This window comes from Diaporthe citri (assembly GCF_014595645.1).
Source record: "Diaporthe citri strain NFHF-8-4 chromosome Unknown scaffold_7, whole genome shotgun sequence".
Taxonomy (NCBI): domain Eukaryota; kingdom Fungi; phylum Ascomycota; class Sordariomycetes; order Diaporthales; family Diaporthaceae; genus Diaporthe; species Diaporthe citri.
Window position 1 is genome coordinate 1945468 of NW_025064852.1, and position 24412 is coordinate 1969879.

The 24412-nt window shown below is 58.4% G+C and overlaps 9 protein-coding genes across 9 annotated transcripts; 5 read left to right on the plus strand and 4 right to left on the minus strand.

The window, feature by feature from the left end:
- Positions 1-148: 148 nt before the first annotated feature.
- INS49_013774 (uncharacterized protein) lies at positions 149-2049 on the plus strand (the record flags this gene model as incomplete). Its single annotated transcript, XM_043174467.1, has 2 exons — positions 149-196; positions 268-2049. 2 exons carry the CDS (start codon positions 149-151, stop codon positions 2047-2049), a joined length of 1830 nt encoding a protein of 609 aa, XP_043021412.1.
- Positions 2050-2552: 503 nt separating this feature from the next.
- On the plus strand, positions 2553-3175 carry INS49_013775 (uncharacterized protein; the record flags this gene model as incomplete). The annotated part of the gene is made up of 2 exons (XM_043174468.1): positions 2553-2726; positions 2837-3175. The coding sequence occupies 2 exons, from the start codon at positions 2553-2555 to the stop codon at positions 3173-3175; spliced, it is 513 nt and encodes a 170-aa protein (XP_043021413.1).
- Positions 3176-3600: 425 nt separating this feature from the next.
- On the minus strand, positions 3601-6231 carry INS49_013776 (uncharacterized protein; the record flags this gene model as incomplete). Its single annotated transcript, XM_043174469.1, has 3 exons — positions 3601-3821; positions 3901-6031; positions 6139-6231. The coding sequence occupies 3 exons, from the start codon at positions 6229-6231 to the stop codon at positions 3601-3603; spliced, it is 2445 nt and encodes an 814-aa protein (XP_043021414.1).
- Positions 6232-7150: 919 nt separating this feature from the next.
- Positions 7151-9321, minus strand: INS49_013777 (uncharacterized protein; the record flags this gene model as incomplete). Its single annotated transcript, XM_043174470.1, has 2 exons — positions 7151-8965; positions 9040-9321. The coding sequence occupies 2 exons, from the start codon at positions 9319-9321 to the stop codon at positions 7151-7153; spliced, it is 2097 nt and encodes a 698-aa protein (XP_043021415.1).
- Positions 9322-10014: 693 nt separating this feature from the next.
- INS49_013778 (uncharacterized protein) lies at positions 10015-12791 on the plus strand (the record flags this gene model as incomplete). The annotated part of the gene is made up of 2 exons (XM_043174471.1): positions 10015-11409; positions 11478-12791. 2 exons carry the CDS (start codon positions 10015-10017, stop codon positions 12789-12791), a joined length of 2709 nt encoding a protein of 902 aa, XP_043021416.1.
- Positions 12792-14240: 1449 nt separating this feature from the next.
- INS49_013779 (uncharacterized protein) lies at positions 14241-15576 on the plus strand (the record flags this gene model as incomplete). Its single annotated transcript, XM_043174472.1, has 6 exons — positions 14241-14287; positions 14428-14497; positions 14572-14607; positions 14685-14910; positions 14963-15019; positions 15101-15576. The coding sequence occupies 6 exons, from the start codon at positions 14241-14243 to the stop codon at positions 15574-15576; spliced, it is 912 nt and encodes a 303-aa protein (XP_043021417.1).
- Positions 15577-16540: 964 nt separating this feature from the next.
- On the minus strand, positions 16541-18202 carry INS49_013780 (uncharacterized protein; the record flags this gene model as incomplete). The annotated part of the gene is made up of 2 exons (XM_043174473.1): positions 16541-17116; positions 17204-18202. The coding sequence occupies 2 exons, from the start codon at positions 18200-18202 to the stop codon at positions 16541-16543; spliced, it is 1575 nt and encodes a 524-aa protein (XP_043021418.1).
- Positions 18203-18875: 673 nt separating this feature from the next.
- Positions 18876-19935, plus strand: INS49_013781 (uncharacterized protein; the record flags this gene model as incomplete). Its single annotated transcript, XM_043174474.1, has 2 exons — positions 18876-19809; positions 19919-19935. The coding sequence occupies 2 exons, from the start codon at positions 18876-18878 to the stop codon at positions 19933-19935; spliced, it is 951 nt and encodes a 316-aa protein (XP_043021419.1).
- Positions 19936-19967: 32 nt separating this feature from the next.
- Positions 19968-23097, minus strand: INS49_013782 (uncharacterized protein; the record flags this gene model as incomplete). The annotated part of the gene is made up of 6 exons (XM_043174475.1): positions 19968-20343; positions 20476-20635; positions 20687-20766; positions 20827-20945; positions 21005-22973; positions 23030-23097. 6 exons carry the CDS (start codon positions 23095-23097, stop codon positions 19968-19970), a joined length of 2772 nt encoding a protein of 923 aa, XP_043021420.1.
- Between the last annotated feature and the right edge of the window lie 1315 nt (positions 23098-24412).

Genomic DNA, 24412 nt, shown 5'->3' on the forward strand with positions numbered 1-24412 from the left:
AAACGGCCGCAGTTGAGGAGACACGGCTTGATGCTCACTCTCGCTGAACCACTGGATACTTGCCTGGTATAATATTCTGTGGTGACTGCGTCACATCACCAACGGTCGCCCAATTCTGCCTCTCCAGTCCATCGGACTCGGCGGCGCGATGCCACACCTCAAATTAGGGGAGTCTATTCCCCCGGACACAGCTCACGTATGTACTCAATGCCCAAGACGCGGATCAGAGTGGTATTCCCTTGCTGACAACAATGTCCCGCCTCAAAGGCTGTGAGCGTGTCGTTGCCTACGTGGAAAGCCAATGTTGGCTACGAAGAGGGCGAGAAATGGGTTGTAAACAGCATGACCACCGGCTACCCCAGGTTCTTTATCCACCGGAGTATAGCCTCTTTTGCCCAGGAAATCGCGGACAAGTTCGGTCGCCCTGGACAGTCGGCCATGCTGTTCCCCAACGAGACCATCGCTTCGAGGTGTGTCGACTTCATCAAGGAGAAGGCGCCTGTTTCGGCGCAGGAGCAACTTGACACCGTTCACCTGGTCCTGGACTCGTCGAATCCTGCTGCTGCGCCTCTGAAGCCCATCGGCCCCACAGTGTCAGCCGTGCTGTTCGTCCCCGAGGCATTTCCCTTCGCGAAACAATACTGGCAGCACAGTGGCGATGGTATCTCCAGCCGGCGTGCCGAGTTCTGCAGCAGCCTCCTTGACCAGGGCTTGCTCGTGCCGGATGATTCGCCCAAACCGCCGACCTCGCCTGTGCGGAAAATGCCTTGTAAGGGTCCGAGGCGCTACCAGCGACCCATGTCTGTCGACGAGACAGTGTCACCGCCAAAGAACGGCAACGGCAACAGCAATGGCAATGGCAATGGCAACGGTCCCGCGCCAGACTCGGAAGAATCGTCTCGGTTTGTCGAGGAGCGATTTGGTAGGAACCTGGACATATCCCTCGTGGAGCGAGCGAAAACGGCCATCAGGCGACGCATCGCTGGTACTTTGACACACGACGTGGATGTTAAGAATCACCCACTGCCCCAAGCAGAGCCCAGCAACAGAGGTGTCAAGGGCCTAACAGAACGTGACATCTACCTGTTCCCATGTGGCATGAACGCCATATTCAACACGCATCGTCTCCTGTCAAAGGCCCGCGGGAGCCAGAAGAGCATCAACTTTGGCTTCCCATACGTCGACACCCTCAAAATCCTGCAGAAGTTTGGCCCCGGCTGTCTATTCTACGGCCGCGCGTCTGAGGAGGATCTGGACGACCTGGAGCAGAGGCTCAAGTCAGGCGAGAAATTCCTCGGCCTCTTTTGCGAGTTCCCAGGCAACCCGCTGCTAAGCTGCCCGAACCTTGGGCGAATCCGCGCCCTGGCGGACCAGTACGACTTCGCGGTGGTGGTGGACGAGACCATCGGGACCTTCGCGAACATCAACGTGCTGCAGTATGCCGACGTGGTGGTCAGCAGCCTGACCAAGATCTTCTCGGGCGACTGCAACGTCATGGGCGGCAGCGCGGTGCTGAACCCCAAGGGCCGCTACTACGCCGAGCTCACGGCGGCGGCGCGGCGCGAGTATCAGGACACGTACTGGCCCGAGGACGCCATCTTCCTGGAGCGCAACAGCCGCGACTTTGCCACGCGCATCGACCGCGTCAACGCCAACGCCGAGGCCATCTGCGAGGTGCTGCTTTCCAACGACCTGGTCAAGACGGTGCACTACCCCAAGTACAACAAGGACAGGGCCAACTACGACGCGTGCAAGCTGCCGGACAAGGGGTACGGCGGCCTCCTCTCTGTCGTCTTCCACCGCAAGGCGGACGCCATGGGCTTTTACGACAGCATAGAGACGGCCAAGGGGCCGAGCCTGGGGACCAACTTCACGCTGACCTCGCCGTATGTCCTCCTTGCGCATTATGCCGAGCAGGAGTGGGCGGCGAGCCTCGGGGTTGACCCTGACCTGATCCGCATCAGCCTCGGGCTGGAGGAGACGGACCAGCTGGTCTCTATATTCCGGACCGCCCTCGAGGCGACCAAGGAGGCATCGCAGAAATCATGAGTTGTTGAGCTGGTCTGTCACCCAGCGCGTATATAGCGGGTGTGAATGAAAATCAAAAGGAAAAACGACCAATGGATGAACGTGTAGCATTGACATGGGCGAATGTTGTTTATGAGCATTTTCAGACAGATCGCAACCATTATTGGCAAACTAATTATTCACCTGCAACTTGTTTTAAGATCCGTAAAAAGGTGAAAGGGCTTCCTTTATTGAAGTAGGATTCTAGCAAAAACCCCCACCCCTGGGATACTATATGCTCCCCCGGGCCTGTTGAGGGTCAGGGTCTGCACCGGTGCCGAGCCGGCGCAAGGCGGTTGAATTTTGGACGCAGCCGCCTCCACGCGACACCACGGCATGCTGGTCAACGACCAAGAACCCCCCCCCCCCCGGGCCTCACAACTGCTGTCTTTTCCGACCAAAGCTTGCCGTGGAATATAACCAAGTGGCGCCAGGCGAGATCTTACGACACCACCCATATCACCACTGGCGGTCCGCAGCCCGCAATGTCTGCCAGAGCTGTGGCGCCAGCCGTCGCGGCGGCGGCAAAGACCGTGACGAAGACGTCCTCGGGGGTGATCTCCAGGGAGATGAGCGGGATAGTCGTCTCGGCGGGGCTGGCACGGAACACGGTCAAGGTGCAAGTAGCAAAGGAGGACTGGAACAAGAAAGTAAAAAAGGTAAGCAGGCACCTGCCCTCTCTGCCCGCCCCTGCACCCTCCACCCAGCACCCAGCACCCAGCCCAAACAGTTAACATAATAATCGCTCACTATCCTCTCTTCACCGTAGAATTTCCAACACTTCGAGCGCCACCTGGTCCACGACCCAAATGACTCGCTACGGAAGGGGGACATCGTGAGCATAAGCTCGGGCTGGCGGACGTCCAAGACGAAGCGGCACGTGGTCAACCGAATAATAGCGCCCTGGGGCCCACCCATCGACGAGAGGCCCCCCGTGCCGACGCCCACCGAGAGGGAGGCCGCGCACGCCGCCGACCGGGCCAAGAAGGTGGCGCGCAAGCAGCTCAGGCAGCGCGCCGAGGCCATGGAGAGGGCCGTCGCCAAGGCCCAGAGGGCGACGGCGGAGATCGCGCGCCTGGGAGGGGAGCTTGGCTACCGCGCGTCGTAAGGCTCGTCCCGTCCGTAGGAGCCAGGAGACAGGATTGTGGGCGGAAGGGTCGCGGCCGGGAAGCGGGGCCGAGCTTTGTGTCTATCGGCTCAACGGCCGCCTTGGGAGGAAAGGGTAGAGGCGGGTATTTGACCGTCGAGGCAAGGATAGATGGGGGAGGGCAATAGGCCAGGCAAGGACTGATGCGCCTGAGGATGGAAGGGACAATGTTAAGTCACACATGCAAACCACATACTTGTGTGTATGTATCATACGGGCTGTACAGGCATGACTTGCTCTATAGACCCAAAGGGTTGAATCTAGCCATGGAACATTGACCGGAGCGCCCGCAAACTTTCTCTGCAATCAACGCCGTGAAGCACACCGACACTTTGTTACTATCCAGGCCGCTTAAACGATATGCATTTTCCCTACTATGAATGGCTTCAACCCCCTCGCTCCCCAAACTCTGTCGCCCAGTCCTCGTGCTCCTTGAGGCCAGCTTTGCTCACACTGGGCCGTATGTTTGCGAGGCTAGAAACAAAATCTTCCAACGCGATGTGTCGTATTTCATCCATGGTCATGTGCAGCAATGCTTCGCCAAGGGATCTCAAGGGGCCCATAGCAGCGTCCTTGGCCAGCGCAGTAATGTCAGATCCCGAATAGCCTATGGAGGAGGGCACAGGTTAGCAAAACATGATCTTGCCGGGTTTACGCACGCCAGCACTTGGCCGTGAGTTACTCACCATCAGTCAGCTCGACGAGCTTCACGAAGTCCTCGTCTGTCAGGCTGTGTTTCTGCTGCCCTAGCAAGGTCTTCAACTGGATGGCTCTGGTCTCCGACTCGGGCAGAGGAATGTACTGCCGCCTGACGAATCTCCGGCGTGCAGCTTCGTCGATGGCCCAAGGGAGGTTTGTCGCTGCAAGCACTAGGACCCGGTTCGCATCGCCACGCTCCTTATCCCCAGAGTCCCGACCGGCTGCGGCCCGCTGCAGGTCGCTCCATTGTATCAGAAACTCGGTCTTGATCCTCCTTGTCGCCTCGTGCTCCCCGGAGCCCGACCGCTGCGAGAGCAGCGAGTCGATCTCGTCGACAAAGATTATGCTGGGCGCCAGGACCTTGGCCAGCCCGAACAGGGCCCGGACCAGCTTCTCTGACTCTCCCAGGTACTTGCTCGTCAGACTGCTCGCCGAGATGGAGAAGAAGGTCGACCTGGACTCTGTAGCAACGGCCCGCGCAAGCATCGTCTTCCCCGTCCCAGGAGGCCCGAACAACAGCATGCCTCTTGCGGGTTCCCGAAGCCCCATAAAGAGATCCGGCCGCAAGAAAGGGTATACAACAGCTTCGCGCAGCGCGCTCTTTGCCACTTCAAGCCCAGCAATATCACTCCAGTGCACCTCGTCCCCGCGCACCACGATCTCGTTCAATATCTGTTTAGCAGCAGTCTTGTCCACCCCCGGAGGCAGGTTCTTCATCACTTCCGCCTTCCTCTTCTTCCATGACCTCTCTGGCGCGGCATCGTCCCCGCCTGATTCCCCCGAGTTGTTTCTAGAATTCGACCTTGAATTCGACCGCGAATGACTTCTGGAGTTAGCAGTCAGGGCTCGTTCCTTTTGCGACACTCGTCTTTTCGGACGCGAGGACGCGAACCCAGAATCACTACCTTCTAGGCTCGAGTCGGATGCTGACTTCCGGATCGAGGCGGCCTTTGCACTGGTCGCCCAGCTAGAGCTGGAAACGCGCTCTCTTTCTGCATGGCCCGCTTTAGGACGCGTGGGGAGGCTTGCACTGCTCCCGTTCTTGCTGTGAGACCGGCTTTGTGTGTGATCCTGATCGCCTCGTAACAGTTTGGCCTGCAATCTCGCTGTCCGATCCAGTCTATGCCGCGATGATCGCTCATGCTCGCGATATTCGGGCCCAGGCGACCCATTCAGGGCACTCGACGCTGCGTTGACGGAGAGAGCGGACGGCTCGAAACCGACTAGGTCTTCCGAGAAAGGCGCCGTGTCCAACAGCTCGGTGCTACGTCTCTTCCCTGCCGCCCCGGCCTCTTCGTCCTTGTGTCTAACTAGTCTCCGAGAGTGGCTGTCCCATTGCCGGGTCGGCGAAGTCGTGTCTGGTCTCCTCGAGCTATGCGCAGTGGCGTCTAAGGGCGGGAGACTCGTGCTCTGACCCGCAGAGGTGTCCGCGTCGCGCCCAAGAGAGGATTTGTTTCGTGTGCCGAGAGCGCCCCAGGCAAGTGTGGCAGCCCTGCTCGCCCCAGGTTCATCGGTAGTCTTGGGCAACGGGCGACGGGAAGACTTGGCCGATCTCTCACCAGACTTGTTTGAGCGCAGTGTGGTCCTCATTGTGTACTTCTCGGGGCTCGGTGAACGTGAGGCCCTCCTGCTGGAAGAGGGAGTGTAACGGCCTGACGGCCGCGACACCGAGGACGAGCCCCCAACCTCAGTGCTGGTACGCCTGCCTCCCACTACGGCCTGTTCAGAGGACGTCCTAGTGTTCAGGCTCGGTCGCGGCGGCAAAGCTGGCCGTGATAGCTCGGGATAGGTGATAGCCGGGATCGTTCCGTCGCCTATCCATCCCTTTCCTGGAGTGCTTTTACGCGGTTCCAGGTCCGAAGGCTCTATGTATTCAACTAATTTTCCGTTCGATGGTGTTCTCGGGGTATTGATGGCGTCTTCTTGACGGGACACTCTCAGGGCTTCCAGAAGATCGATGCGCTCTTTGCACTGTAACTCGAGCTTCTTCAGGCTCTCGACCAGCGCCCTCTCGGTCTCGGATCTGGGGTCGTAGGTGGCTGGCACCTTATTGGCATTGTGATCATATATATTGCTGAGAGCTGATTTCCAGCAGCGCATCGCCTCTTTCTCGTTGCCCTGAATCGATGTCTGTCAGCCAATCTCACAGCCTCACGTACTAGAAGCCCGGGGAACCAGGAGTCCGGGCGGGGAGCAGAGAGCCCTGGGGGGAGGGGTACGCTTACCTGGCCCTCATAGTACACAGCGGTAGAACAGGTCAAGTAGCTCTCATCGTAGGTTTTCTGCAGCGCAGGCAGTGTGGCCTTGTTTCGAAGCATTGTGCCGCCGTCCAGACCATGCCGGGCCTTGGTCGTAACTCATGGGGTGGGCATGCGCACAGCACGCCGCAGGAACAGGCACGTTGTGGATGGAGGAGTTACGCGACTCTTTAACCGGGGACAGAAAGGGTGCCGTCTGCTGGCCTGGTGCCGGTTCGAAGATCCTGGAGGTTGTGCCTTTTGGCGGTTTGCATGCGGCAGTGGTCTGTTGTCATATGTATCCGGCAAGCATATATGGGTGTGCCCAGGAGCGTGCGTGTCGTGTGCATAAATGCAGGCGGTTGCGCATGTGGTTCGCGTTGCGGGACGAAAGAGTCTACGGAGTGGAGTTGGCTGGGCCCGTCCAGGAATGGACCACCAACCCGCATTGTCTACCACCTTTGTACCGAAGTAGGTACTTGCAGGCCAGGCACGTAGTCTACTCGGGACCAGGTAATTCACCTGGGCTGGCTGCCGGCTGAAGTACCTGGACTAGTACCCAAAGCTGACCGCTGACTGCCCTGGGCCGTTGGGTGACCACTAGCAAAGTGACGTACCTAGGTAGGCAGCCCCCGACCCGAAGCTGAGGTCCCAATTGCCCTTTGACGACCAACCTCTTGGTACCGTGCCGCCGCGGTGCCTTGGTGTCTGCTGGGGTCACCCTGAGCACACCAGAATAGCCATTTTATGGAGACAGACCCCAGATGCAGCCGCCGAGGGCCCATGGTTTACTCCTACGACACCTATTTCGGGATGACAGCCACAGAATATTCGAAAATGAGATGGGCAACACAAACACGGGACTCATGCACGGCCAGCGTCCTCTGCAATTGGCCTGTATCTATCCTTCTGCGCTGTCCTGCATTGTCTACTACTTGTTCGCGCATAAAGCCGTGACAGATAGCCCCGTTTTACAAGTCCAGGGTCCCACCCAGGGCCATCATGAAAGCAGCATGCGGATCTCGTCAGCCGTCCTGGGGAAGGCTATGCGGAGGCTCTCCATGTCCTGATCCGCGCCGCTTGGGCTACCTTGCCGCTCGGCAGCTTCGTCTGCAGACATGAGCATGTTCTCCAGGCGCCCAAAGTCCGCAAGGAACCTCTCTGCGGCCTCTTCGGTGATCTCCCTGGCAAGGCGGGAGTCCTGCAGCTTCTGGATGCCCTCCATGGCGTCCATGAGAGCTGACGCGAGGAAGTTGTCAAGTGTTCTGCCCGTAAGCTCCAGTGAGGCCGGTTGGAAAGGCTCGAGTGCCCGCAGGCGTTCGATGTCCTCCGGGCTTTCGTCCATAGACTCGACAGCAGTCAGTATTACATCCAGGCCTGACTCTCTCCTGAAGAATAGGTATTGGCTATCGACCAGCGTCTGAGAACGTTGGTCGACTTCCTTGTGCAAACTCTCCACGCGCCCTTCAGCAAAGTCGAATCTCGAAAGCGTCTCAATGGCGGCCTGTGCGCAGTTGATGGAGAATATGGATTGTGAGGGATCTTCAAGTCTTTGGGCCATGCCTTCACAACCGGAAACGAAAGGGTCCAGAGCTTCGGCTAGGATTGGTTGGAAATCTGCTTCCCGCCTGTCCGAGGCCGTCAGAGACGTGTCGTACGTCTTCATGACTGCTGAAAGTTGCTCGAGCGCTTCGCGGAAAACGTCGGGAGGCTCGAGGCCTGAAGGCGTCTGCCGGAATTCTCCTTGCAGGTTGCCCACGTAGTCTCTCATGAGCGACCGGAACAGGCGCAATGCTTCAGACTCGAGACCCTGAAGGCATTCCACCAAGACCGACGCGGTACTGAGTAGTTTGGCAAAGGTGACGCGGTAGAAATTCAGTAGGTTGGCCAGCTTGTATGCCAGGATGACGTCCTCGTTCGTCTGTATGACTTGCTCCACTCGCTGCCGCAAAATCCTGGCAGCGCCAGACATGTCCCGATCTACCAGCTCATTTAGAGCCTTCACGGGGTCGAAAACAGCACTCTCGCCGTCTTCGCCGTCCTCCAGTAGATGCCATGCTTCGTTCTCGCGGCCGGCCTGGATTCCCTTGGCGATCTCATCTCCTTCGGAGACAAATAGTATCTCCAGTGCCTCTCGTTCGCTGACGGCTGCGGAGTGCATCCACGCGAGCATGTCTCCCACGTAACGCAGTGAATCATGGGCAGCCAGCTCAATGGGCTTCACTGATCGGTCTTCGACACCAGACGCGGAGGACCCCGTGAGCGCCGTGTGGAAAGAATCCGACAGCAGCTGTTCTCGGGTCTCGGCAAATAGATCCAGGCAATTTTGGAAAAGGGATGGGCGTTCTGCCAGCACGCGCAAGGCACGCCGTATCGGGGAGCCCATCTGGGGGTTTTCAAGGTTTAGGGTCTTGAACTCACGTTGAATCCAACGGTATAGCTTTTGAAAGGCCAGATTCAGGTTCTTTGACGTGTTCTCCATGATTTCAAGCCCGAGTGCTTGGTTCTCAAAGCCAAGCAGGACTTCGCAGTCCTCGCGTATTCCCTTGGCCTTGGCAAGGACAGTGAAGAAGACGTCGTCGACAGGCTCTGCAGTCGATGTCAGGGCCGACAACTCATCTTCTGAAAGCAAGAAATGCTTGTTGAAAGATGCGAGGACCTCTTGCTTGGTCTCAACCTGCCGCCGCTGGGTCATCAGAGACGAAGCGTCGTGTGTGACAGAAGCAGTTGCGCCATGGGCGGCGGAGATGTGCGTCTTCATGTCATCGTAACTCTTGTTCAGTTTGGCAATAGTCGCACCTATGCGGCGCAGTTGCTAGACACGACTGGCTGGTTAGGAGCTGCCCAGGGCTGGTGCAGAGGCAATCAAGGTTGGCGGGTGGCTCTCACATCGGCAACTCTCCCAAACTCCACAATGATGTTACCATTGCTGTCGATGACATCCTTCTGGAGCTGCAACCGGACCTGGCGCCGTGTTGCAGCAGAATTGGTGAGTCCGCGGCCGTCTATGAGTGAAAGAGCACCGCGGAATTCGGAGTCGGCGTAGGAGGTGGCCAGGACGGTGGTGACCTTTGACGAGAACGGGTTGGGTCCCTTGAAGTTGAAGGCCGACGCTGTGGTAGGCGTCTGTGGCACAGAGCCCAAGGGAAGGGAGTGTTCCGAAGTCATCATTTCATGCCTTGTCCCGCCTGGGAACGACAACACCCACGCAAACGTCTGTTTCCGACGTAGGGGAGCCGGAGCATGGGGGTGGATATCGAAGGCCTGCCTGGCTTGGATATAAGCCGAAATGGAGTGGACAGGCTGGACGGACAAATGAGTGTTGACCTCCCCCCATGCCGCCAGCTTGATGGCCAGCTGTCAGGGGGGCTGCATGGGTAAGGGAAGCTTGAGCTCCCAGGTTCCAGCGGGCTGGGTGGGGTGTGGTAGGCATGGGGCGCCTCTGACCGCCTACCGTTCCCGGTGCTGGCGTCATCAGACCCCATGGACATGAGGGGACAGGTGCGGTCACTTGTTTGCTTGGCAAGGTCCCCGGACAGTGATGTGCGAAGCCGTCTCCACGCATTTGCCGTCCTTGTGATAGAACACCCAGAGCCCACCTGACCCAGGCAGCATTTGGACCGCAAACTACTAGTGGCCTATACACCTGCTGCTGCACTTTGGAGGAGAGGCGACCTCTCTCCCTCCTGCTCGCACTCCCATATAGACTACTGCACCTTCAGATGCGTCATTCTTCCGTTCCTCGCCCATCCACAAGAAGCGCAGAGTAAACAAGCCGCCGACCGCCTCTGCCCCCGTCATGCTATCATGACCCCCCAACAAACACCGTTCGACCAAACATAGCGAAGACCGCATGCCTCGAATATGACGTCCAACTTCTTCTCGAGGCTCGCTCCTGCAAGCCAGCAGAGGTCTTTCTACGAGGAACTGCGCTCCCGCAACGATGATCTCGACGTTGAGGACCGCGCCGGCTTTGCCCTGGACGACGAGAACCTGAACCATAGCTTCCAGGAAGATGACTTGGATCCCGAAACCCTCGCTATCGAACACAGCAGGATGACACAAGCCAGTGATCCTAGGCCGGACCGCCGACGCAACACGAGGCCTTCACCCCAACAACACGAGACTACGTGGCCACATCCAGATGAAGAAGGAGATAATGATGTGCCTGCCTCGCTCCTGGTCGAGAAAAATGCTACAGATCCTCCCAGTAGGTCGAAACGCCACGGAAGGACAGCAACGCCCCCACGACCACATGGTGCCCCCGAGCCCTCGACCAGGAGGCTTCGGGCCCAGTGGGAGACGACACAACATCAGCAGAGGCTCCACCAAGACGAACATCCTCCAGCCGCCCTGCCATACACTAGAGCGCGCTCAAATCGAGTGGTGGGCAGCGTCGTCACTGGAACGGCCGAGCAGAAGGCTATGTGGAGATGGGTTAACGTCACAAACCTCGACATCTTCATGCAGGACGTATACGACTACTACAGGGGCAATGGCCTGTGGTGCATCCTCCTGGACCGTGTCCTTCACCTGGTGGAGGTTGGCTTCATCGTCGCATTCCTCACCTTCTTAACACAGTGCATCGACTACTCCAAGTTCCCCCACAGCAAGTCCATGAACCAGGTGCTTATATCCCAGTGTACAAAGAAAATGTCTGGGCTTTGGAACTTTGGCCTGTGGATATTTGTCTTCTATTTCATATGGAAAGCTATCCAGATTCCTCTCGACATTCGGCGCCTTTTACACCTCCGGGACTTCTACTCCCACCTGCTTGGCATTCCCGAACATGATATGCAGACTATCTCGTGGCAGGACGTTGTCGTCCGTATCATGGCCCTCCGGGATCAGAACCCCAAAACGGCGGGTCACTTGACGGCCCGCCAGCGGAAGTGGCTCGGTAGTCAGTCCAAGGAGAGGCTCGATGCGCATGACATTGCCAACCGCCTCATGCGAAGGGAGAACTTTCTCATAGCCTTGATCAACAAGGATATTCTGGACCTCACCATCCCGCTGCCGTTCTTGAGCGGGCGTCAGTATCTTTCTCGTCTCCTCGAGTGGACCTTGAATTTCGGCATCATGGACTATGTCTTTGACGAACGTGGCCAGGTGAACCAAGAGTTTCTCAAGTCAGATCGCAGAGGCCAGCTAAGCCAGAAATTGCGGGCGAGATTCTTGTTCGCTGGAGTTATGACCCTCATGGTTGCTCCTTTCATGGCTGGCTACCTCTTTATCATGCATTTCCTGACTTACTTTCATGTGAGCCTTGGTACCCTCGCCCGGCCCAGTTTCGCCCGGTCTGTTAAAGCTAATGACTTGTTGTGTAGGAATATCGCAAGAACCCCTCGGCTTTGGGCACGCGAGCGTACACGCCGTTGGCCGAGTGGAAGTTCCGAGAATTCAATGAGCTTCCCCACATCTTCCAAGAACGCCTGAATATGTCATATCCGTTTGCTACACGATACCTGGACCAGTTCCCCAAGGAGATGACGGCGCGCATGGCCAGGACGGTATCCTTCATAGCCGGGGCCTTGGCTACTGTTCTAGCGATCGTGACGATGGTAGACACCGACCTGGGTTTTGAGATCACACCGGACCGAACGGTACTGTTCTACTTCCCCATCTTCGCAGGTGCGTGGGCTTTTGCCAGAGGCATGGTACCCGAGGAGAACACGGTTTTTGAGCCCGAGTACGCCTTGAGGCAAGTCATTGAATACACCCACTATGAGCCGGACCGTTGGCAGGGGCTAGGACTACACAGCTCCGCAGTCAAGGATGAGTTTTCGGCGCTGTACAAGAACAAACTGGTGATTTTTCTGGAGGAGATTGTGGGCATCCTGATTGCACCTCTTATCCTCTCCGTCAGCCTGCCACGGTCGAGCGATCAGATTGTCGACTTCTTTCGGGAGTTCACCATCCACGTCGACGGCCTGGGGTATATCTGCTCGTTCGCCGAGTTCGACTTCAAGAAGGGCGTTGGGAAGCCGAAGCCAGACGCGGACACCCGCGAGGACTATTACGCGACCAAGCATGGCAAGATGGCGGCATCGTACTACGGGTTCCTAGACAACTACGTGATCAACCCCAGGACGGGGATCCCGGGCCACCTTCCACCGGGGGCGCGGAACCAATTCCAGCCGCCGCCGGCATTCCCCAGCTTGCAGTCCCCGACTCTAGCGGCAGACATGGCGGCATCGCGGATGGGCCGCAGTGAATTGGGCCGGGCTAGAAGCCGGGGGCCCGGGGGACCCTCCCACGCTGGCAGGACGCCTAGACACGGAATGGCGGCGCCACCAACGCTCTCGCCGATGGCTTCGATCCTGCTGGACCCGCACCATCAGCCACCGGTTTCGACACTGGGCCGGAGCATGCACCGACCGCGGCAGGGCAGGCACAGGGAAGATATCATCGAGGAAGGATTTGAGGGCGAGAATATCGAGGGCGATACGAGGCGACGAGACGAGGATGATGCGTACGAGAGTGGGCACGGACTGGACGAGTCTGCGTGGCAGGCATCGCCGGGACAAGCACTTGGTCGTGACAACAGCGCGACGAACGAAGGTGACAGGGAAGACGGGGTGTTTGGGATGATGTACCAATTCCAACGAGAGCTGCAGCATATGCCAGGGGGCCTGCGGTGATACAGTGTGGTTATAGTGGTAGGAATGGACACTGGCGTTTGTTGGAGTAGAGATAATGGACCAGGTGCATCCTACCATGATTACTCTTTTGCGGGCATGGACGTATTTCAGCGGCTTGGGACGTCTGCAACGTGCTCAGATCATGCATGTCACGCAAGGCAGGCCTGGAGTGTTTGGGGTCTTGGAGTCTTGGGAGTCTCGACGGATAAAGGTATCAGACAAATCTATCTATATTTGCATATACTATGTATCCAGGTCTCTTTTGGACGGCACACGATGAGAGGGCCTGGTCATGTGCGACGGTGACCATGCGGCCCAGGTGGCTGTGGTAGTGGACGGCGCTGGCTGCTACCGTTTGGCTGGCCGACCGAATTTGGAAGACAAATGCGAAAGGACCGAGGCCGATCGGAGGGCCGAACACCTGCTGCTGGTGCGCGTGTTCACATGTACCGCGAGCGCATGTACTTTACCATCTATACATCGGTGGTTGGGGTCCACATGGTCCCCAGGTCGACAGGTACCATGTAGGGTGCCATGTCATGCTCGCGGCTGCCCGAGGAGAATCCTTATCAGATCCGAGAAAAGAGAGGGTCCGTTTCCAGCCTGGGCCCCGTTTCTGGGGTACGTACTCGCCCTGCCCCCTGGCTGCGGTGCTCCGACTAAGGAACCCTTTAGCTCGCCCCCAGCTCAGTTTTTATCACGGGCGCGGCAAGATCTCCATTGGAGTGTGGGATACATCAATGCCGCGGTCCTGCACAGTCAGTCCTCGACAGATCTGACCATCTCCGCGCCCCCAGGACCACCCGACGCCTGCTGCACGGTACAAACGGTAGTCAATCAGATTGCCCAGGTGCCCGAGTGCCCGCCCGAGCTGAGAATCCGGGGTTTGACTCGCCACTGCTGTGCTGGGCTGGCCGTTTGAGAAATTTACCTGTTCCCGTCTGCTCCGGCCTGGACTTGCCTGCCTGCCCGCCCGCCCACGAGCTAGGCACTGCGCGGTACTTTGTACGTCCCGTCTGCCTCTGCGTAAACCTTGCGCATTGGGCAAGAGAAATCCTCTTCCCCGGGCATCATCACCATTCACCACCACCGCCATTGGCACCGGCACCATCAAGCCTCGTCCTCTCCCCTCCCCCCTCCCTGTGTTGCGCCAGCTGTCCTGTGCTTCTGCGTGCACCCCATCCTTTTTGCATTGCGTCACCAGCCCGGGTCGAGCTCCATCTGGAAGGCGAGCGCCCTGCTCTCCTTCAACTGCTGGCCATCTGCCTCGCGACACGTCGAGCTGAACTGTGCGCGAGTCTCTAGGAACATCCAGCGTCCTGCCTCGGCCCCCCGGTCCCGCGGTCCCTTCTGCTTCGGCCGTCGCCTACGAAAGGCCCCTGATCCTGCATCATCATCAACCTGGATTTCCAGAAGTCCTTCGGCGAAGCATCTGCCGCTGCGGCCCAGATGGCCCAGCCCAATGCCGAGCCCGTCGAGGACCATGAGGACTACGAGTGAGTTGTTCTTGGCTCCTCAGCACCTCACATAGCTTCCTCTTCCTCCATGGGTTGACAAGCTCTATCGGGAGTCCCGCCGTCCACATGTATCGCATCCCACTGCACGCGTGCTGACCTGGCCCTCGGCCGCCCTGTAGCTATGAATCACTACCGCCCAACTTCAGCCTGTTCCAGAACATGGTTGCCGGTGCTTTCGCCGGCATAGCCGTACGTACAGCCGCATCATTCTTTGCCCTCTCGCTACTTCCTGCGGTGAATCGAGACTCTGACCGCAGCAACAGGAGCACACAGTCATGTACCCCATCGACGCCATCAAGGTTCGTCCGCCCTCGCGGGGGCTCCCTCCACGCAGCCCTTTGGTCGACCATTCCGCCTAACCCACCGTGCGCCGCAGACTCGAATGCAAGTCCTGAATCCGTCTCCCACCGCTGTCTACAACGGTGTTATACAGGGGACATACAAGATGGCCACCGGCGAGGGGATTCTGAGTTTGTGGCGAGGAATGTCGAGCGTCGTTGTCGGCGCAGGGCCGGCACATGCCGTATACTTCGCAACCTACGAAGCTGTCAAACACGTCATGGGCGGGAACAAGGCTGGCGTGCACCATCCTTTGGCCGCAGGTTAGAGCCCAGCACGGAACGCATGGCATATCCCAGCAGCTGACCATAATAGCCACCAGTGGAGCCGCCGCAACAATTGCGAGCGATGCGCTCATGAATCCCTTTGACGGTACGAGCTAAAATCCTTATGGTGACCTCACGCAGTCGCTCCGTGGGGCTGGTAGCGACGCTGCTGACAACTCAATCACAGTCATTAAGCAGAGGATGCAGATCAAGAACTCGAACAAGATGTACCGGTCCATGTTCGATTGCGCCAAGTATGTCTACCGGACCGAGGGGCTCGGCGCCTTCTACGTCTCGTACCCGACGACGCTTTCCATGACCGTGCCGTTCACCGCCCTCCAATTCCTCGCCTATGAGTCGATATCCACCACCATGAACCCCGGCAAGCAATACGATCCCTTCACCCACTGCGTGGCTGGTGCTGTTGCTGGTGGCTTCGCTGCCGGTCTCACAACGCCCATGGATGTCATCAAGACGATGCTTCAGACCAGGGGCACAGCATCGGATTCCGAGTTGAGAACAGTGAACGGGTTCAAGGCAGGGTGCCAGCTGCTGTACCGGAGAGAAGGGTTCAGGGGTTTCTTCAAGGGCGTCCGGCCAAGGATTGTGACCACCATGCCTAGCACGGCCATTTGCTGGTCGGCCTACGAGTTCTCAAAGTAAGGCTCACTCATTTCCTCTCTCCCGAACCCAAACTCCTTTTGCGCTGCCGCGTGCGCTCTCGCCACCGCTCTCCAGCGCCCTGGGGCCGATCCACTTGCTGATTTGCTTTACACTCTAGGGCGTACTTCATTCGCTCAAACGATGCGTCATGAGAGGGCACCACCAGTATGAGATCGGAACCTGTCGCCTCGGACCTCTAAGACCTTGCACAGGTCTTGGGACGCAGCGAATCTGGCCCCGTCTTGTCGCTGGTCGGCATCGACCCAAATCTACCAAGGCTCTGCCGCATCTCGCTGCTGATGTAGTAGCATCAGTCGCTTGCTGCGCGGTCCCGCCCGCTTCGCATTGCACCGGAGCTCTGGCCCTGTGCACGATGGGGCGACCATAGACAGACGTCAGTCTCGTGGGCGGGCGTCTCTTGACGACGATCTCATTCGGCGTTCAGCGAGGGCCAAGCGCCCTTATGTACATAAAACGCGAGGCTGCAATGTATGAATGACATGGATGTGCGGGTACTACTAGATCTATAGAGCAGGTCGCAAGCGTCTGTCGTTTTGTTTCCTGTCTGCGATACTAACGATGCGAGTGCGTGTCTGTCTTGGAATTAGTCTGCCTTTGGCTGCACCTTATGAACTATGCACGACATGTGTAGTAGGCTGCTCTTAGGACTCGGTACTTCGACTTTCAGTGAGGCCGCAGAGGAGTGAGCAAATTGAAATGTCGGGTCCGAGAGTCAGCTCATGATTTGACCTGATGTTTAGCTACGCATATTGATGCACTATCTCTTGGGCGCAGCCAGCAAGTCTCTCTCAGCGCTTTTACGTTTCAAACCCGTCTTTGTGACTGCGTGATATCTTGAACTCCAGCCCAGCTTGTTGGGCCCCCTTTGTTAGGGTCCCGCTCCATCGACTAACGCCATGCATGTACAAGAAAAGTTGTTAAAAACACCACCATAGATCTAGCCTCAGAAGCCAAATGGTGACCCGCCGCCGCCGCCGAACTTGAACTGGAACTGCTGCCCGCCGTGGCCCTGCTGGAACATGAAGGGCTGGCCACCAAAGGGGTTGCCCTGGAACGGGTTCTGCTGCTCCTGCGAGTTGGGGTCGTCGCCGCGGTCGAAGCGCGCCCGCAGCTCCGGGTCGCTCAGCACCTCGTAGGCCTCGTTGATGGACGCCATCTTCTTCTCGGCCGTCTCCTTGGTCAGGCCCTGCTTGGCGGCCTTGTCCGGGTGGTGCACCTTGGACAGCTTCCGGTAGGCCGACTTGATCTGCTTCTCGTCCGCGTCGCGGGTCACCCCGAGCACCTTGTAGTAGTCCTTGGTCTTGCTGCGCTTGAGCTCGATCTGGGCGTCGCGCAGGAGGGGGTTGACGACCTCCTGCTTCTCGGGCCGGACCTCCTTGGCCTTCTCCAGCAGCCTGACGGCGCCTTCGTAGTCCTCCGACTCCTGCGCCTTCCTGCTGTCGTGGAGCAAGCCGTAGAATGAGTTCTCGTCCAGGGCACGGGACTCGGCACAGTACTCTTCTGCCTTCTTGCCGTTCATCTGGAGGATCGTCTCAGTCAGCACCATGCGTCTCCACGCCTTTGTGGGTTCTGAAGTCTTTTTTTTTTTTTGGGGGGGGGGGCTCACCTCGTAGTAACCTTGGCAAGCCAGCTCGACCAGTTTCGCCACGAGCAGGCTTGGTGCGGCTGCGGGAATGACACCTTGCTGTCGGAGTTCAGCCACCTGCTCCTTGACCTCCTGGATGAGGCCCGCGTCGTCTGCCGAAGGGATCAGGAGTTTTGTCCCCGTCATGGGCTGGTTCTTCCCCAAAGCCTTCTCAACCTTGGCGATTGTCTTCTCGATGGCCTTCTCTTCCTTGAGCAGCTTCTTGCAGACCTTGGAGTCGGGGTCGGAGTGCAAGCATTTCCTGATCTGCGTCATGCCCTGTTGGAGATCGGCCAGGGCGAAGTATGTGATGGCCGAGATGGTGACGTGGGGGGAGGTGTTGCCGGGCTTCAGGTTGACAATGTGATGCAGGTCGCCCATGCCCTCCTCGACCTCCCCCTTGGCGAAACGGCAGGCCGAGCGCATCTCCCGCAGCGACACGGCGCGGTTCGCGACCATGATGGCGACGCCGGCCTGGTTGATACACTCGTCCCAGTTGCCGGCTGCGTGGGCTTCCTCGGCCAGCCTGGCGGCGCCTTGGGCCTCGAGCAGCTCGTCCATCTCGGGCGAGCCCTGGCCCTTCTTGGCGTGTGTGTACTGCTCCTTTGCGCCATCCCAGTCGGCCGACTTTGCCTTGAGCTTGGCCAGCTGCACGTGGGCGCCCTCGAAGCCGGGCCTGAGCTGGAGGCACTTCTGGAAGTCGTCGGCGGCCTGCGAGGTGCGGCCGAGGGAGAGCTGGGTGGTCGCGCGCTTGAAGTAGGTCAGGTAGTCGCTGGGGTCTCTGGCTACAGCGGCGTCGTAGTATACGAGGGCGTCGCCCGTCTCCCCCCTGGCGAGATGTTGCTGGGCCGAGCTGAGCAGGGCGGAGATGGGAGTGTCGGAGGGTATGTCCTTGGCCGACAGGGCGGCCACCATGGCGATCGAGGGCGATAGCGATAGCAGGCTGGCGGCCAGGGCCAGCGTCGAGAGTCGGACGTACATGGTTGTCGCGGATGGGCAAATGAGAGGCCTTGGTAGGCAAAAGGTGGTGGTGGTGGTGGTGGTGCAGTGTCACTCGGCCGCGTGAGGTCGGGATCGCGACGAGTGGCGGGCAGTCAAGGTCGAGAAGCAGACAGGTCGAGTGCACAATAGGCAGAATGGAGAACAAAGAACGTAATGGGCCAGTCACCGAGGCGACAAAGGTGCCAGGACAGTAATTATCCTCACGTACAACTATGGCAGAGCAAGGAGGAAGGGCGGCAGGTCAAAAGGGAAAGTTGGCCTCTCGGACCGTGTCGCTGCGGATTGGATCGAGGCGCTGGAATTCATTAGTCGATGCACCGGATCTAGATCCGAAAGAGGACACGGGCGGATGTTTACATGGATGGACTAAGTACCTGGGTACTCCGTACATCCACATGCGGACAGACATGTGGCCTGTTGGAGACGGCCTGCGGCCTACTTGACAGGCATTGTACCAGGTACCGATGTCCATCAGATAGGTGGTGGATACCCGGGTACCAGTGTACTCACGACCACGCACGTACACCCTTGAGCCAAACCACTCCCCTCCCCTTCACAACGTGACGGGCGTCTGTCTGTTTCTTTGCAGGCGGGATATTTGATTTCCGTGAATTTCGCATCTTCAGCACAGAGCAGCTGCAGACAGACAGCCATGGCCCGACGTCCGCCAGACGCAGCCATCTTCTCACCAACAATCGCCCGCCTCGCCGCATCAACGGCCAAGGATTGGAACTACGTCGACGGCTGGCTTGCATCCAAATACAACGGCCGCACCCCGCCGCAATTTGAACGCAACCCAGAAACCCTCAAGGCGCTTCTCGCTCTGGCTACACTCAACGAGACGTCCGATGAGAACCGCCACCTAGTCAGCCAGCTTGACGCCGTTGCTCTTCAGGACATCAAGACAGCCAGAGATGCCAAGCATGCGGCAGGCGATGAGGACGAGCAAGTGCCAATAGATCTCGCCACTTTCAAGGACGAATTCTACGCCGCCATCGAAGACAATCTCACGACAGAAGGAAGGACGGCACTGGACGCCATGGCCTCTTCTGCCGCGCACCTAGATATGGCATACCCCGAGCCAGCAAGGCTGGCCCAGGCCATGCTCGACCTGCAGACGCGCATCTTTGACCTGGAACAAGCTGCTGCCCGCGTGGGGACCATCCAGAGCCTGGCCGAGTCCGAATCCGCCAGGCTGGGCGAACTGCTCGCGGAGGTCCGCGGCGACGAGTACCGGCCCCCGGCCGACCTGGCACGACAGAACCTCGACCTCCAGCGCAAGATCAAAGCCATGGCCAAGAGGCTGCCCGAGGTGCAGGACAAGGTGGCGTCTCTGGCGCGGACGGTCGGCGTGCCGGACCCAACCATTCAGCAAGTCAGGGAGGAAGAGGGAAAGTATCTGGAGTCTCTCGATCTACGGCGCCGTCTGGACCAGCAGGTCCACGAGTTTGAGGGCTTGCCCGCGGATGTCGTGCTCGTCAGCTGCTGGATCGGCTCCGCGACGAAGTGCGCAGCATCACAGAGCGGCGTGACGCCGTCTTTGAAGGACTCGTCGAGAGGGAGACCCCGCGGAAGGCAAGATGATGGTATGACACGCTCCGGGGTGTTGTCACCCAACACTTTATGCAGTATAATATCCTCGGCTACGAACGATCTAGCCCTCGCCGTCTTCAACGTTGGATACGCCGGCTTTAGGCAAGCCGGCCAGCTAGAGCACCATACCTAACGGTCAGTCAATACAGTATTACTGAGGACCCCTCTTCCCTCTTCCCGAAACCGAAGCGCCCAACCTCCCGAATTGCCTACCGAGACCGGACTTGGGCTTAGCAGCTGGTGGCGTAGGCACAGGGCTGTCCTTCACAGGAACGGGCGGTCCGGCCCCGGCGCGGCCTACCACTGTCTTGGGAGGAGCCATTTCGGCCGCGTCCAGGATGCGCAGATCCCCCACCCCCAGGGTCGGCTGGTCGTCGCGGTCACCCCCCAGCCTCTGCGCCCGCCTGGCGCGCTCCTGTACGCTGCGGAACTTCTCGAGCAGCTCAGCCCAGCGGATGATGCCTTCTTCTCGGCCCTTGAGCCGGTTCGGCCTGTCGAACGACGCCGAACTTGGTGTCGCGGCGTTACTGAGAGGTGCAGCATGAGTATCAAATCCTGTACTGAATTTTGGACGGGAAGAAGGGGCTTGAAGAGAGTGAATCGCCTCTACCACAGACCCTTGTCGAGAGTGTGAGAGAGGCGCATTCGTTGGAACATACGGTCTTGGTGCGATGTGTAAGTATCCTATAGAGCTGACGCTGTTCAACCTGTTCTTGAGCGCCGCGAAGGCAGACGATTGTGGCAAGAGCATCAGTAATCCGTAGAGACATTTGTAGAGGTGGGGGTATTTCTCTGGTTCCAGTAATTGAAGTCGGAGGTCTGAGAGGAGTCAGCGTTCCGATCCAGGGCATATACGGCGCCCGCGCTTACATGTGAAGACAGGCGACTCGAGTAGCTGGACCAGCTTGTCAATCTGGATGAGGATGTTAACCGTCATCTCCAGCTCGGCACTAATTCCCCCGTGTCAGCAAGACGCCCGAAACAAACTCATTCGACGGGACTTGACCGACAATATCTGAAGCAGGTTGTATGCCTGTTCGTAGGCTTGTGCCAGTAAGCAGAGCGAGAACGTCGCGACGGCATTGTAACACCATGACCTGAAGAGGGCGACAAAGAAAGTCTGCCCGTCCTGCCGAAAAGTATTCATCAGCGTTTGTCCCCCTGAGGTATGACAGACATTATAGGTACCCTAGACTCGAGGTTTCGTAGTCTTTTCCGTAACTCGGAGAGCTCTGGGGCCGTGATGAGGTTGTTGTTGAGGTTCTGAACCATAATGCTGGCGAACTCGACATCTTCCTCCTTCTCGATGCAATCGGCTAGGGTGCGATAGATGCGCTCCGCACTCAAGCTGACACAAAGCTGCCGGATGATGAGGTTCCCCCTCGTCTCTAGAAGCCTCCGATCAGTCGAGAAGAGCTGGAGCAGGCTGACCATGAAATTTGTGAAGTAACTGTCCTCGCTGTTCCTGGATATCTGGGACAGGAGTTGCAGGTCCTTGGTTACCACGGCCTCGGCTGGATCCGAAAGTGTCTTGAGAAGCGCGGGAAAGGTTCCATCGTTGAAGGCAAGGACCTTCCGTGGAGCTTTTCTATGAAGCATAATCAGCCATGTGAGGGCCGCGACGCGAGTGGCCTCGTGGTCGTTCAGGAAGAGTAGAGTCAGGGAGTTGACGGCTGCTGCATAGTCCAGGTCTGCCTGCGGATGGTTCGATGGCGCAGGTGTTGGTCCCCTCGGGGTTCCCTCGGCGGGTGACTGCCCCTTGTTCAGGTTCGGTGTTGGGCTCCGAGTATCGAGTTCCCGTGAGTTGGAGAGGGATGCACGGTTACTAGACGCCCCATCCTGGTGCTCAGTCGCGACCGCGGCCCTTGAGGGATGGTGCGACAGAAACAGCTCTGGCTCATCTGAAAGCGAGACGACGTAGTTCATGAGCGCATTGTTGACCCTTGCGGCTGCCAGTCGAATTGATTCAACGCCACTGGCCATGGCTGGAAGCAGGTGGGCCAGTATCTTTGGTGTGAATGGCAAGACCTCCTCAGGGCAGATATCCAGGAATTCGACGATCCATTTCAAGGACTCGAGCAAGCCATCCTCGTCCGTTGTGGCTGACAATGGTGCGCGCTCACCCGGCTTAGGGGCCGCAGTCGTATTCGACTGGTCGAGGAAGTTGGTCAGTATCTCCAAGACGGCCTTGTAGTTGATCTGGACGTCCTGCCCCGGGACCCAGTCATCCTCGCTGCTGGTCTCGTCCTCTTCGGCGGCCAGGGTCGAGGCAACCTCGTCACCCTCCTCGAGGCCAGCCTGAACGCTACCGCTGTCAATGGACTCTTCACGCTTCCTCTTGCCGTCACCCTTTGACTTCTTGCTGTCGGCGATGCCTTTCTTTATTCGAGCTATACGCTTGATCTCGTTGAGGAATTTGTCGAGGCAAGCCTGGGTCGCCTGATGTACGTCCCGGTTCGGGTCGCTCAGGAACTTGAGCAGACTGCCGAGGAATTCGGGCAAGTATGTGACCAACTCGAGGTCTGGGATGGAATCGAGCAGAGTTATCCAGCCAACGAGAAATGTGCGGGTGAAAGGGTTGATAGTGTAGCTCCGATCCTTGAGCAATGGGATGAATTGCCTCAAGGAGAAGGCCGTAGGCAGATCGGCCGGCTCCTCGACAATGTCCTTATCGTTGCTGATCTCGTCATCACCACCGGCGCCTTTTGTAGACGGGAGCTCGAGGACGCTGACATAGGTCGCGGCAGACTCGGAGACGATATCCTTGATGAGGCGGTCAAGCAGCTCTGCGCCGTTCTTGACGGACAGCTCCGAGTCGGCGCCCAGCTTGCACAGGGCGTCGAATATGTGGTTGAAATACTTGAGGATCTCTCCCTTAGCGACCTTGGCAATGTTGTACATGGCCTCGCAAGCATAATACCTAACTCGTGCGTCCTGGTCGGTGAAACAGGCCAGCACGGGCGGGACAATGACCTCCAGATAGCGAGGGAGCTCCGGGCCAAGGGCGATGGCGGCGGCTGCCAGGCCAATCAGACCGCCGTTACGGGCATGAGGCTGGTGGACCGCATAGGCATACTCGTTGCAGAGCTGGTCGAGAACAGCACTGACTCTGGAATAGTCCTTGGCCGCGACGAGCTCACGGATCACGCGTTCGAGCCTGTGAGGAGGGTCAGCAGCTGGCAATCTTTCAGGGAGGAGGACGGTGTTACAGACTCGAGAGCGCCGACCTTGCGCTTGTCGTATAGCTTGTCGTTCAGGGCACGCTGGACGTTGGGATCCATGGCCGCTGCAGAGAGCGGCACAGCACGTCAGGCCGCGTCAGTGAGCTGCCTCCCAGATCATATGAGCCGTCAGAAGGAGGGGAATGGCCGAGACGAGCTGTGCTTGGTCTTGGTGGCGGCAGCTGGAAGCCGTGCTGCCGTGTGGACTGGCGGCGAACTCGACCCGGGGCGGCCCCTCACCGAACCGGCCAGCACACGCAGAAGTCGGATCAAATGTATACAGGCACGAGGCACGCGACGGGCAAGAGAGGATGGTGCGAGTGGAGTGGCGCGAAGCAACGGGGAGTTGTTTCTCAGCAATATTAGTTCATTACAGTGTATCTGCTTGTGCTGTTGACGTTGGAGAAGGCTGGAGTTGTCGTCGGGTTGTGCAGGGTTGCAGGGCTGGCTGGCTGCAGTATGTGGGGTCGAGGCAACAAGCTGCAGATGGACACCGCAGCTTGCACACCAATAAGACTGAGCTGAGCTGGCCTGGACGGCAGTGTGTGTGAGATGACGTCGCCATCGGGGTACCTGGGTACTTGGCCCCGCACCTGGTGCTCTGCTGTTGTTCTGGTCCTGGGGACTTGGGAGTTTCTGCTGAATCAGCGTCGAGCACTCGCCTGCTTCTCTGGCCTCGTCTTCCTCTCACGATGCACAGCATTGTTTCTGTATGTACGCTGTCCGCAGCGATGGCGTCGTCGTCGATAGCGACGGCAGTCGTAAGGACGACGCATTGATCTTCTATGAATGCTCTCCCTTACTCCTGCATGTAATTGCTCAACTTGTCTGGCATGGGCATTGCGTGCAGTCGTCGTCAATGGGCAAGGGGGACACACGACACCACGCGCCCTTTCCAGCCCAGCGAACAGAGCTTTCCGACCAGTCTGCATACCAGCGCTCGAATGTCGCCCGGGAGGGATACTGAACGCCTAGGTTGCCGGCAATGGGGCACCGCCTCTGGTCGTGCCACAGTGCTGTCACAGCCGCTGCAGAGTCGTCTCGCGCAGAAGAGGCATCTCGTTAGGAGGACTACCTTGTTCGGCTCATCGTCTCATCGTCTCCATCAACTCTGCTCCGAGTCTCGGCGACTGGCCTGGACTTCTGCACAATTTCGCATGTCCCGGGCCCCTTTCCCCTGGCTTTCACGCGATGATACGTCGGCCGGTGGTCCAGAACCTTAAATTGTGTCCCTGTATCCAACATCACACACGGGAGACTCTGCCTGGCCCTGTGTCGTCCAGTCTGCCAGTGCATGAGTGCACTCCTGATCGCATTTCAGCACCTCCGCCCCAGCGCTCGTCTCCACCGAGAACATGCCACACGCGTCGTCCCG